This window comes from Quercus robur, chromosome 3 (genome assembly GCF_932294415.1).
Source record: "Quercus robur chromosome 3, dhQueRobu3.1, whole genome shotgun sequence".
Classification (NCBI taxonomy): Eukaryota; Viridiplantae; Streptophyta; class Magnoliopsida; order Fagales; family Fagaceae; genus Quercus; species Quercus robur.
Genome location: NC_065536.1, coordinates 33,325,279 through 33,337,234, shown reverse-complemented (window position 1 = coordinate 33,337,234; position 11,956 = coordinate 33,325,279). Strand labels below are relative to the sequence as shown.

Sequence of the window (11,956 nt, the reverse complement as noted above, 5' to 3'; positions counted from 1 at the left end):
AAGTCGGCCACTATCTATCCCTTTATAGCTGTGCGTGGACGGCACTATATATCGAACTCACTTAGCTCGACTGCCCATAACGCTATCCGTCCTGCAGCATCGGGGTTACCCATAGCCCTTCATAGAGGCTTGTCCATCAGGACAACAATTGTATGTGCTTGAAAATACGGCTTAAGTTTTCGTGCCACGGTTACCAATGCAAAAGCCAGTTTTTCCATCTGGGGGTACCTTTCTTCTGCTCCCCAAAACGCTCGACTCATAAAGTAAATGGGTCTCTGCATTCCATCATCTTCTCTTACCAAAGCCGCGCTTACAGCGGCATGTGAAAAGGCTAAGTATAGATAGAGCTCTTCCCCTAGCTTGGATGGGCTGAGTAATGAGGGAGATGAAAGATATAACTTTAGATTTTCAAACGCCTGTTGGCATTCGTCTGTCCACTCAAACAATCTCTTCAATATGCGGAAGAAGGGAAGACATTTGTCCGTCGCCCTTGAGACAAACCTGTTTAGTGCTGCTATCTAGCTGTTCAAGCTTTGCACCGCCTTGATCGTCTTTGGTGGGGCTAGCTCCATTATAGCCCGTATTTTCTCTGGATTGACCTCGATCCCTCTTTGGGATACCATGAATCCCAAGAATTTTTCCGCAGTTACTCCGAACACACACTTGTTCGGATTTAATTTCATGTTGTACGTCCGGAGGGTGTTGAAGGTCTCTTGGAGGTCGCTCAAATGATCGTCTTCTCGTAAGCTTTTTACCAGCATGTCATCTACAAAAACTTGCATATTCCTCCCAATCTAGCCTGCAAACATCTTGTTCATTAATCTTTAGTACGTTGCCCCTGCGTTCTTAAGTCAAAATGGCATCACTTTGTAGCAGAAGAGTCCTTGGCTGGTAACAAAAGAAGTCTTCTCTTAATCGGCCTCCTCCATTCTGATCTGGTTGTATCTTGAGAACACATCCATGAAGCTCAGAAGTTGATGTCTCATGGTCGAGTCTACCAGGGTATCTATCTGTGGGAGAGGGTAACTGTCCTTGGGGAAGGCTCTATTGAGGTCCGTAAAATCTACGCATATCCTCCACTTTCCATTGGCCTTTTTAACCATAACCATATTTGCCAACCAGTCAGGGTAGTACACTTCTCGAATGAAATTTGCTTCCAACAACTTCCGAACCTCCTCAGCTATGGCTTTGTCTTGTTCCGGGGCGAATACTCGCTTTTTCTGTCATACAGGAAAGGATGAGGAAGATACATTCAATCTGTGAACTATGATCGAGGGGTCTATACCTGGCATATCCTCATGACTCCAGGCGAATATGTCCTGATTTTCTCTCAGAAACGTTGAGTGCTTGACGTACCGGCTAACTAGCCAATGTACCCACTCTAGTTGTTCGCTTAGGCCTTGATTCATCAAGGGTTACTTCCTCTAGTTCTTCCACCGGCTCTACTATTGTTCGTTGTTCTTCTATGCATATGGTCTGCTGTTGATCATTCATCTCTAGCATGACAATGTAACATTCACGAGCTGCCACTTGATCTCCCTTTACTTCTCCTATCTCGTACTTAGTGGGAAACTTGATCATCAAATGATAGGTTGATGTTACAGCCTTCCATGTGTTCAAAGTAGGATGTCCCAATATAGCATTGTATGCGGACAAGTAGTCAACAACTAGGAATGTCACATCCTTCGTGATCTGCTGAAGGTAGTCTCCGACCATCATCAGTAGGGTGACAGCACCCAGCGGATACACCCTTGTTCCTCCAAATCCTACGAGCGGGGCGTTGGTTGGGATTAATCGTTCTCTTTCTATTCTCATCTGCTGAAAAGCTAGATAATACAAGATATCAGCGGAGCTCCCGTTGTCTACTAGCACCATGTAGGTGTTATAATCTTCGACTCGTATACTGACTACAAGTGCATCATCATGTGGGTGGTGGAGGCGTCAGGCATCTTCCTCCATGAACCCAATTACGAGATTGTCGACTCGCGCCATCTTTGGGGCATACCCTATTAGTTGAATATTCTGTACCATCCGTAAGTATGTCTTAGCCTTTTTAGAGGAACTGGAAGTACTGCCCCCTATGATTATCCTTACATCTCCCAAGGGTGGCCGGGGTCGTTTGTTTTCTTTCCAGACTGGTGCTCCTTGGTTTTGTTCTGTTCCTTCCTTGCCGACAAATTTTTGCAGTTTCCCTTGCCCAATAAGGGCCTCTATCTGCTGCTTCAAGTCATAGCATTTAGACGTGTCGTAACCGTGGTCTCGGTGGAAACGACAATATTTATCCCTAGATCTCTTGCTGGGATTACCCTTCAATTTGCCGGGGAACGTCAAGGCTCCTTCGTCTTTGATCTGCATCAGGACTTGATCAATCGGGGTATTCAGGGGGGTGAAGTTTGTGAACCTCCCTATCAGGGGTTTAGATCGTCGATCATCTCTTTTTTCTCCTGTTCTTGCCATCTTTCAACCCCTATCTTGCCGGACTTCCTCCTGCCTCTCTCACTTCTTGGGCTTCTCTTCGCGGGCCAACAACGCGTGTTCAGCATTCATGTACTTGGTGGCCCTGTAAAGTACATCCGACATGGTTTTCGGGTCATTCTTGTATAAGGAGAATAGAAACTTACCCTTTCGTAGCCCGTTCGTGAAGCCTGCTATGAGTATCTTGTCGTCAGCTTTGTCAATCAAGAGTGCTTCCTTGTTGAAGCAGGCGATATAAGACCTCAACGTCACTTCTTCTTGTTGCCTAATGCTTATTTAACATGCGATCGACTTTTTATATCTATGTGCCCCGATAAAGTGTGAAGCGAACTTGACTCTTAGGTCCTTGAAAGTACTGATGGAGTTGGGCGTCAACCTGCTGAACCAAATTCTTGTGGGACCCCTTAGTGTGGTAGGGAAGGCTCTACACATGATCTCGTCTGCCACTCCTTGGAGATGCATCAAGGTCTTGAAGGATTCTAAGTTATCTAGAGGGTCCTTGGCTCTGTCGTAGCTTTCTATCTGCAGTATACGGAACTTCGGTGGTAGGGGGAAGGAATTGACAGATGTGGTGAATGGTGAATCGGTTCGATGGACTAAGTCGTCGAGGTCGCTGGACACTCTCCCTCTAAGTGCGTTCATCATAAAGTCAATCCGTTCTTTCATCATCTGCATCTCTGCAACAATGTGGGGTGGAGCTGAATCAGTAAGGGATGGACGACTCAGGTCTTGTCATTCCGGTCTGCTCGGGGCGTTACTACCCTTCGGCCCCTCTTGGTCTCTTCGTTCAGCACTGGTATCTTCTTGGACTTTCTCTTGGGTACCCATCACTGCGTTCTTCTGTCGTAGCTGTTCTTCTAGGTATTGGTTCTGTTTGGTGAGACGTTCCATTACTGCTGTGAGGGTTTGGACCTGCCTTTTCAGGGCAGTGGGTTACGGCTCATCTCCTTGAACGTTGTTGGTGGTCGCTATCGAGCGAGTAAGTGCCATGCAACTCTTTCTCCGGGAAGCGTTTGTATGGCTTACAAGTTGCAATTCCCACAGATAGTGCCAACTGATGATGTCGAAAAATCACCAATGAGCCACATAGTCCTTGCACGCTCGAAATAGTGCCTACACAACAAAAGAGAAGACCTAACAAATAGCACCGGTGTGGTGCTGGCCAAATACCCTCCAAAGGTCAAATTAGAATCTTTTTGCAATTCTAGAGTGCCAGAGCTGGGATCAATTATGCGTACCTGTTTTCTGAGGGTCTTTGGGTTTTTATAGTAGCGTAGAACTGAATTCCTAAGACTTGCGTCACAAGTCTTTTCCTTATAGGGAAGATCTCCATTAATTAGCGTATATTCTAGAATCCTCCTTGTGTTAGAATTCCATTCATATCGGGACTCTATGGACTAGGGTCAATCGTGAGGCACAAGTCGTTTCCCTTTAGGGTTTCTTGGAGACCACATAATGATTAATTGAGTGCCATGTGGCCTTTATGTCCATCAACCATTTTGTCCGTTCACATAGGATCCGTCCACTATTAGCCCATTTGTCTAGCAATTCGTCCATCTAACCTGATCTGTCACCTCCAGTTTTCTCCCTTTCAGATACCAATAGAAGTATTCTTCCACATTTTTTAAGAAATAAATATTTTTGAAAGTGTTTTTTAAATGAAACTCCCATCTATAAGAGCATCTTGTTTTTATGATTCCAATTCGAGAAGGGCTAGCCGTGGTGGTGAATAATTAAGACTCTAATTAAAAGACCTACAAAGGGCTCATCCAAACACTAACGAGGCAACATCTCCATTACCATAGACGTTTTCCTTTCCAAGTACTTTTCTTTTGTAATTTCCATTTTTACTTCGCCATTGTTTTCTTTTTCAATTTGAATGTTTGATGATTGTGTTCTCTAACATGTTCTAAGCATTTAACGTGGATTTCACGAGTCTAAATTTTCTGTCCCACTTTTCTTGCTTCACTCTATGTTCTACTAATAAAAAATTGACACATGTCAACCATTTTAATTAATTTCTAATTTTATGGGGTTACCTAAAGTAAATAAAACCCATCCCCACTACCACCAAACTTTGTTGGCGACACTAAATTAGATATCTCCGGCACCATTAATGCCGCCAGTCACAACCACCGTTGTTGGCCTGCCTTCAACTGACAGACATCTCTTTTTCAGTCCTTGGACGATGTCCACCTCACTACTTCATCCAAATCTATGTCCATGTCTAACAGACCAAGCCAATACGCTTTGTGTTTTAGGATTGAAAGCCAAAAGTCATCTATATTCTAGGCTTGCAATCTATTGTCATTCAAAAATATAAGAAGGAGACTATAAATTTTCTGTGTCTTAAAGATTGAAAAGGAAGGCTAACGAAACAGTGAAGGTAGGGAATAATTACAAACAAAAATCAAACTTCTTATGCTTAGGCTTGTTGAACATAAGAGACGGCTCTTCTGTCAAAACAAAATGTATTTTATATTTGGGTTTGCTGAAAATAGAGATAGTGGATGGCCTTCTCTAGTTGGGTTGATGGTGTCGGTGACCTCTTCTTAGTGTCTCTGGCAAGGTGGGTGGTGGTGGACCAGTTGTCGTGGATGTGTTGAATTTTTACTTATTTATTTATTTTAGGTAACCCCATAAAATTAGAAAAAAATTAATTAAAATAGTTGACATGTGTCAATTTTTTATTAGTAAAATATAGAGTAGAGCAGGAAAAGTGAGACATAAGATTTTGACTCGATTTTGACTCACTTCAAAACACTTGGTAGAAGTAGAAATTTTGAAACCAACTACAAGATGCCATGTGCTACTTAGTGGATTCTACTGTCATTATTTAGAGGCCAATGGCAATATTCCAAGTGTCAAAGAATAAAAATTACAAAGAATACCTAGGAACCAATCAAATGTTAGCACGTATTAATTTAAATGACATAAGCAATCAAATCAAATATTACTATGTGTTATTTTAAATTAAAATACTTTAGCTAATCATATAATGCCATGTATCCCTTGGAGAACAAGACATGAAGTCCCTCCATTCAAATCATGACATGTGTCACTAATATGAACTAATCATGTGACTTCAAATCTATTTAAGACTCTTATAATTAGAGACCCTTCTCAGTCTTATAGGGGGATTAAAAAACATTCAAAAGTCTTGAAGCTATGTCAGAATCAAGCTCCAAAGCCTCCAAGAACATCAAGAACTTCAACCTCGAATCTTAAGAACATTCGAAGCAAATTCAACCAAGTCATCTTTCTAGATCTCAAAGTTCACTGGAATTAAGCTCAAAAGTCTCCATAAACACCAAGAGACTACAAATTAGTGAAGCTCTACGAATGCAAGCCTCCAAAGCCCTAAAGAACATTTACTACAAATCTTCGAAGACAAAGAACATTCATCCAAATCATTCTTCGAAGTACCAAAGTTCTATTGGAGTCAAGTTTCAAAGCCTCCAGAAATTTCAAAGACTTTGATCCATTGAAGCTTCATTGAATTCAATCTCTAAAGCTCCGAAGAACTTCCACAACAAATCTTCGAAGATTAATAAAATTTGAAGAACCACGAAGAACACGAAGAATGCGAAGCATAAGAAATCTCTAACAAGCACACAACCAAAAATTCATCACAATTTCATTCCAAAGATCTTTCAATCCATTTTCCAATCCAAGTGGAGGATATCTTGTGTTTGAGTCAAGACTACATCGACACAATACTTGAATTGAAGACATTTCTAAGGAGATCAAATCAGAGGATTATTCTTTTGTATTAGAATCTAAACATAGAGAATTGTACCTTCAAATTCATCAATACAAATTTACACTTGTGAAATATATTCAATTGTTTGATTTTCAAATTTGAGATTTTGTGTTTACACATTCATAATAGCACATATATAAATTTGAGTGCATTTAAATTAAGAAAATATAATTCTTGAAACCTCTAGATGAAGGAGCATATGCTTGCTTTCATAGGTGTACGCCTTCCTCAAGCAGTGCACATTGGCTACATTTAAAGTTCCAATAAAATGGTTCCTTAGAAACATGAACTCTAATTATTCTATGAATATGGATCGTTTCTATGTTGTACAAGGTAAGGGAAAAAAGAATACTCAAAAAAATGAATAGTATTTGATCTTTAAATATGAAAAATAAGTTTTTTTTGAAAAACTATTTGAGTGGAGATGGATGGTGTATGTCACTTGGGTTTGGCTTACATTTGTACCTTTTTAATTGGACATCTTAGGTTGTTTTAAATATACAATGTCAAGTAGAAGTGAGTTTTAATCTCCATCTTTTATTTAGTTAGTGGGTGATGTGGCAATTTATCAATAAAACAAAAGAAGATTTCATTCCAGTCAAAAAAATAATTGTGGTCATTACACAAGTATAAGTTCTTGTGAGTTGTGGTGGGTAAGGACTGGAGTTTAAGGTGTTGTTTGGATTTTGCCAAACTCAATTAACAAAACTGAGTTTTGTTAACTCATAACCCAAAAACCGTGGGCCCCACATGTATAATGTTTGTTTGGCAAGTTTTTGGGTCAGTTAACTCAGTTAACAAAACTGAGTTTTGGAGATATGAGTTACCAATTTCGGAAACAGCCAGAGGATGTTTTCAAGTTATGAGTTTATTAACTCAGTGGCAATTTGATAATTAAATGGAATTTGTGGGACCCAATATTTTGTGTTGTCACATCAAACACCAAAGCATTTTCATTTCTCTTTCTTACTTTTTCACATTTGCTCCTCCTTCTTTCTTTCCACCCGTTGTAGGTTCAGTGCTTCTTTCTTTCTTTTTTCTTCCTTTCTTCACATCTATTGCTTCTTCTTTCTTTCTCTTCTCTTCTTTTTTCATCTCTTCACATTGATGCTTTTGTGGATTTTTGTTTGTGGGTTTTTCTGTACTTTTTATGGGTTTATTTGTTTTTGTATCAGTGGGTTTTGTTTGGGCTTATACAGAGGAGGGAGAGATGGTGGTTGGATTTTTGGGTCTCTAATCTCTCTCTCTTGACCCAAGTGAACCATCATGTGCGGTTGTGGATGTTTCAACATCATGGGTTTGTGGGTTCTGATGGTGAGATCGGTGGGATGAGGGTTGTGTTTTTTTGCGGTGGTTGGGTGTTGTGAGTTGGGTTTTTAAGGGTTGGGATTGTTGGGTTTGTGGCTTTTTTTTGGGTTGCAGTGGTTATTGGTGTTGATAGGAGGCGGAGTGGCATTTTTGGCCAAGGTCGTGGTGGTAGGAGGTGGAGTTGGGTTTTACACTTATATTTTTGGAAGATTATCTTGGTAGTGTGACATAGCTTGGCATGTTTGTGAGGGAAGGAGGAGGAGGAGCAGTGGTTGAAGATGGGATGAAACCTTCTGCGGGTAGGCTAACAGATTTGCTCTGACCAATTTATAGGTATGGGGCCCACCAAATGTTGAAAATTTTGAGTGATGACAAGTTGAGTGAAGTGTGCCAAACGGGTGGATGATAGAAATTGGGGTATTTTAAGTGATGAGTGATGAGTGATGAAAATTGAATGTAGAGTGATGAGTGATGAAAAAAAATAAACCAAACAGGGCCTAAGTCTCCAGGAGGGAGTTTTACACACATATACGCTTAAATTAAGTTAGAGTATAATTTCTATCTTGTATAAAATAAAAAAATAAAATAAAAAGTATTGGAGGTAAGTCAAACTCATGTCACCTTATTAAAAAAAATCTTTTCTTAATTGACTTTTAAATTTCTTGATTTTTAGGATTTAGTTCCTTTCTTGGTAAAATTATTTAATTACTATTAGAGTACCAATATACGCAAACTGAATCTCAATTATCACTCTAGTTCTAGGTTTCTTTTTTATTTTCCAACTTGATTTTGTTTCTAATTTTTTATAAGGGATAAATGCAAGTTTTTTTCTCCAAATGCACAACCCATAAGCTTTATAAACACTTAAAAACACTTCTCTATAAATAGGAGAGGCATCAAAAGTGTAAGGGATTCATAATTTTCCACTGGTAAGCTTAGTTTAGAGTCATAATGCTTAGAAACCATTCCATAACCAAGACCCACAACTTTTCGTAACTACATCTGCATATTAATCAAAACACCATAGCCATCACTCAATTCCCTTGAATCCATAGATTCCACCATTAACACAACGTTTGAGTTCTTTTCTAGGTAGACCAATTGTTCAATTGTTCATCCTAATCAACGAATCGTTCAACCAACCACACATTTATTCCTTTAAGGCCATAAGTTTGCCGCTCAAGCTCATGAGAAGGATTGTGCATAGTGCTATAATTTACAATCTTTATAGTAATTATATTTTAGCATATGTTATATAGAAATATATCTAAATTAATTGGACTTATTAGTAAGTTTATTTGAATCTATATCATGATATGATAAGATATAAAGTGGTGGCACTAGGAATTTTCTTAGGGTGGTCAAAAAGAAAACTTGAATATATCAATTCAAAAAAAAAAAAAAAAAAAAGACACTCCCATCCAAAAAAAAAAAAAAAATGTAGATAGAAATACAAGAAGTTTTACAATATTCTTCTACTAACGAAATGAAAATGCAAAAAGTAACTAATGAGAGTTAAAGTGAGAATTGATGATTCTGATATGAGAGTAATAAAGTGATAGAGAGTCTAAAATGATGAAAGAGGAGAAAAATGGAGAAAATGAAAGAGAGAGACAGAGAGTAACAAATGATAGACGCTGTGATTGAGAGTCTTGCTGTTGAGGAGAGCAAAGCTATTACAACTGAAAAGCCGAGGAGAGCAGAGCTACCTGCACAACTGAGAGAACTCATGGTTGTAGTATATCTCTTAGTATCATTTTTAGGAAAAAAGAAATTATGAATTATTTTTAATGTTATGGGTTGAACGAGTTATGAATATGCATAATTAGAGATTTTTATTTAATTTTTGTTTTTGAATGTACTTTTGGTTGAATCTTTTGTTCATTTGTTGTTATTTGACCTAATCTTGTTGTTTGAGCTATTTTTACTGTTATTTAGATTAATTTTTATTGTTGTTATTTGGGTTTTTATTTATTTTTGGTTAATCTTTTGTTCATTTGTTGTTATTTAGCCTAATCTTGTTATTGTTTGTATTTATTTTTGCCACTATTTTGGCTATTTTTTTTTAATTGTTATTTGATTTTTATTTTTTGTTTAAAGGGTTAAATGACTATATTTAGGAGACCAAGATAATTTGTGAGAAATTTTACATTCACAACAATTTCATTACAAATCTTAGGTGACAAACTTTTATTAATAGATAAAAAAAATGATGTCAATGGTGATCCTAATTGAAAACCAATAACAACTTGTCTTTTAAGATTTGTTGTGAAAATATTATATATGGACATAGCATTACTCTAGTTTTGTTGAATCCAAATTATTGAAATTCTCAAGTCAGGGTATTCAATATTTAGACAAATCATGTTAGTTTAAAAATAATTATGCATATAAATATATATTTTTTCAAGTATAAATTTTTTTTTGAGAAGTTAGGGTGTTCATTTGAAAACCCCGAAATGCAAATGGAGCTGCCCTGAGACCAACAGTAAGCTACAATCTACAAATATAGGCTCACTTGACAATGAACTCAGAGGAAGAATATATGAAGTATAAGAAAATAAAAATAAAAGGAGATTTGATTTGACATTTGTAAAGTTGTGATTTACAACTATGTTTTATGTTGGCTTTATTCCATGACAAAAAGTGTTGTAATTGCTTTAATTTTATTCCTTGTATTTTGTGGGATTTTATTGTATTGGGTTTAGTATTAAGTTGGTGAAGACTCAAGCTTATCTGAAGATCAATGTATTTCGTGACTAGCTCGTGAGAAGTTCGCGAGAAGGGTTCCCGCGAAAAGGCATGTGAGAAGCACATGACTTGAAGCTAAAGAGTCGTGCCAGGCTGTCGTTTTCACGAGTGTCTCGTGGGTAAGGCCTTTCCGTGAGGTACTCGCGAAACATTCTGCCTAGAGGATTTTTAAGTGAGACTTTCATACCCTTCCCTCATTACCCACAAATGTAAAGGAGGCCATTTAGAGAGAAAAACCCTAGATAGGTTTTCTACAACACACACACCCATCTTTTAGAGAGAGAGCTACTCATCCTTAGTGATAATTCATTGTAGCCTCTTCTCCTTCCCTCTCCCATTATCATACCTTGAGAGAAGATTTGTACCTAAACACAATCCACACCTTTTTAGAGTGTAGTAAGTGTTTTTGGAGTTGTTGGGAAGCATTGGAAGAAGCCAAGGATGGCAGATGCAACATGGAGCTTGTTGCGGGATTCGGAGAGCTAGACAAGACACGGTTCCGAGAAGTCTTGTTGGAGTAGGAGCTTGGAGGGCTTAGATACAGCAGGTAGATTAGGCTTGGAGGGTCTCTTGCTTACCCATGTATCCCAACTAATTGTCTAGTGGATCGATTATCGCTTGGAGGGTGGCGGAGAGGTTTTTCACCGAGTTCTTCGGTTTTCTCTTCGATAACACATCAGCGTGTTATCTGTGTTTGCATTCTTCTTCCCTACTCTTTTACATTTCATTTTACTGTTATGATTATATGAATATGTGTTAGAGTAGCTTGTTTGTTTATCCGCTCGCATTTACACTATTCTGCACTTAGAATTAAGTTAGTGTAAAATCTATCGAGCCGTAACTTTTATTTGGGGGTCTAAACAGCTCTTGTGTTTTTAACACATTTTCGAGCTTTCAACATTCATTAACTAAAAGCTACATGTGTTAGAGCATTCACATCAAGGGTTTCAAAAAATTTAGCATTTAGAATCTAAAAAACCAACTTTATAGCATTTAACACATCACTTTTCAATACACCTAACATCAAAACTTCTATTATTTTACCACTTCATTAAAATAGTATTTATTTATCATTTTTTTATTCCTTTTTTATTCTCATCAGCCAAGCCACCACAAACCTGCACAAAGCCACCACAAACCCATGGCATAACCCACAGCACCATCCACGGCACAACCCACGGCACACCAACCACACAGCACACTAGCCTACTTTTCCCTCTCATCCTCTTTCTAGCCACAACCAGCACCGCTTCAGCCATAGCAACCATGCCTCTGCCACATTCAGCCATTGTCACACCCCCAACCACCCCAATCACACCAAATTGCAACCCACCACATCCAAAATAACAGTATATATAATCACCCAAAACCACCATCACCACCTCCCATAACCTGTAAATCAGTACCCCACCACTGAATCAATCAACCCACACCCACCTTTCAGCCACCCCGATCAACCCAGCCACCGAAATAAAAAACCACCGAAATCAAAACCCACAAATATCAAATCATAAAACCCCTTGCAACCCAGCCATCGTAGCCCAGCCACACCCAACACCGCAGAGGGAGAAGAGAAGAGCTTGTGTTTTTTGGGTTCGGTTAGAGGGAGAAAGGCAGAGCATGGATTATTGGCAGTGTGGGTCTTTGGGTTCAGTAAGA

General features: G+C 38.6%; 1 protein-coding gene across 1 annotated transcript; it reads right to left on the bottom strand.

Moving 5' to 3' along the window:
* Positions 1-911: 911 nt before the first annotated feature.
* On the bottom strand, positions 912-1,875 carry LOC126719545 (uncharacterized). Its single transcript, XM_050422082.1, has 2 exons — positions 1,381-1,875; positions 912-1,220 (listed from the first exon to the last, which is right to left on the bottom strand). Exons 1-2 carry the CDS (start codon positions 1,873-1,875, stop codon positions 912-914), a joined length of 804 nt encoding a protein of 267 aa, XP_050278039.1.
* Positions 1,876-11,956: the final 10,081 nt, after the last annotated feature.

Bases quoted from the DNA above. Each gene is read 5' to 3' on its own strand.
- LOC126719545 (XM_050422082.1), bottom strand. From the start codon at position 1,875: ATGGTGCTAGTAGACAACGGGAGCTCCGCTGATATCTTGTATTATCTA. The intron at 1,221-1,380 runs GTGGGTACATTG...CCTGTATGACAG, and splicing joins GGCCTAAGCGAACAACTAGA to AAAAAGCGAGTATTCGCCCC.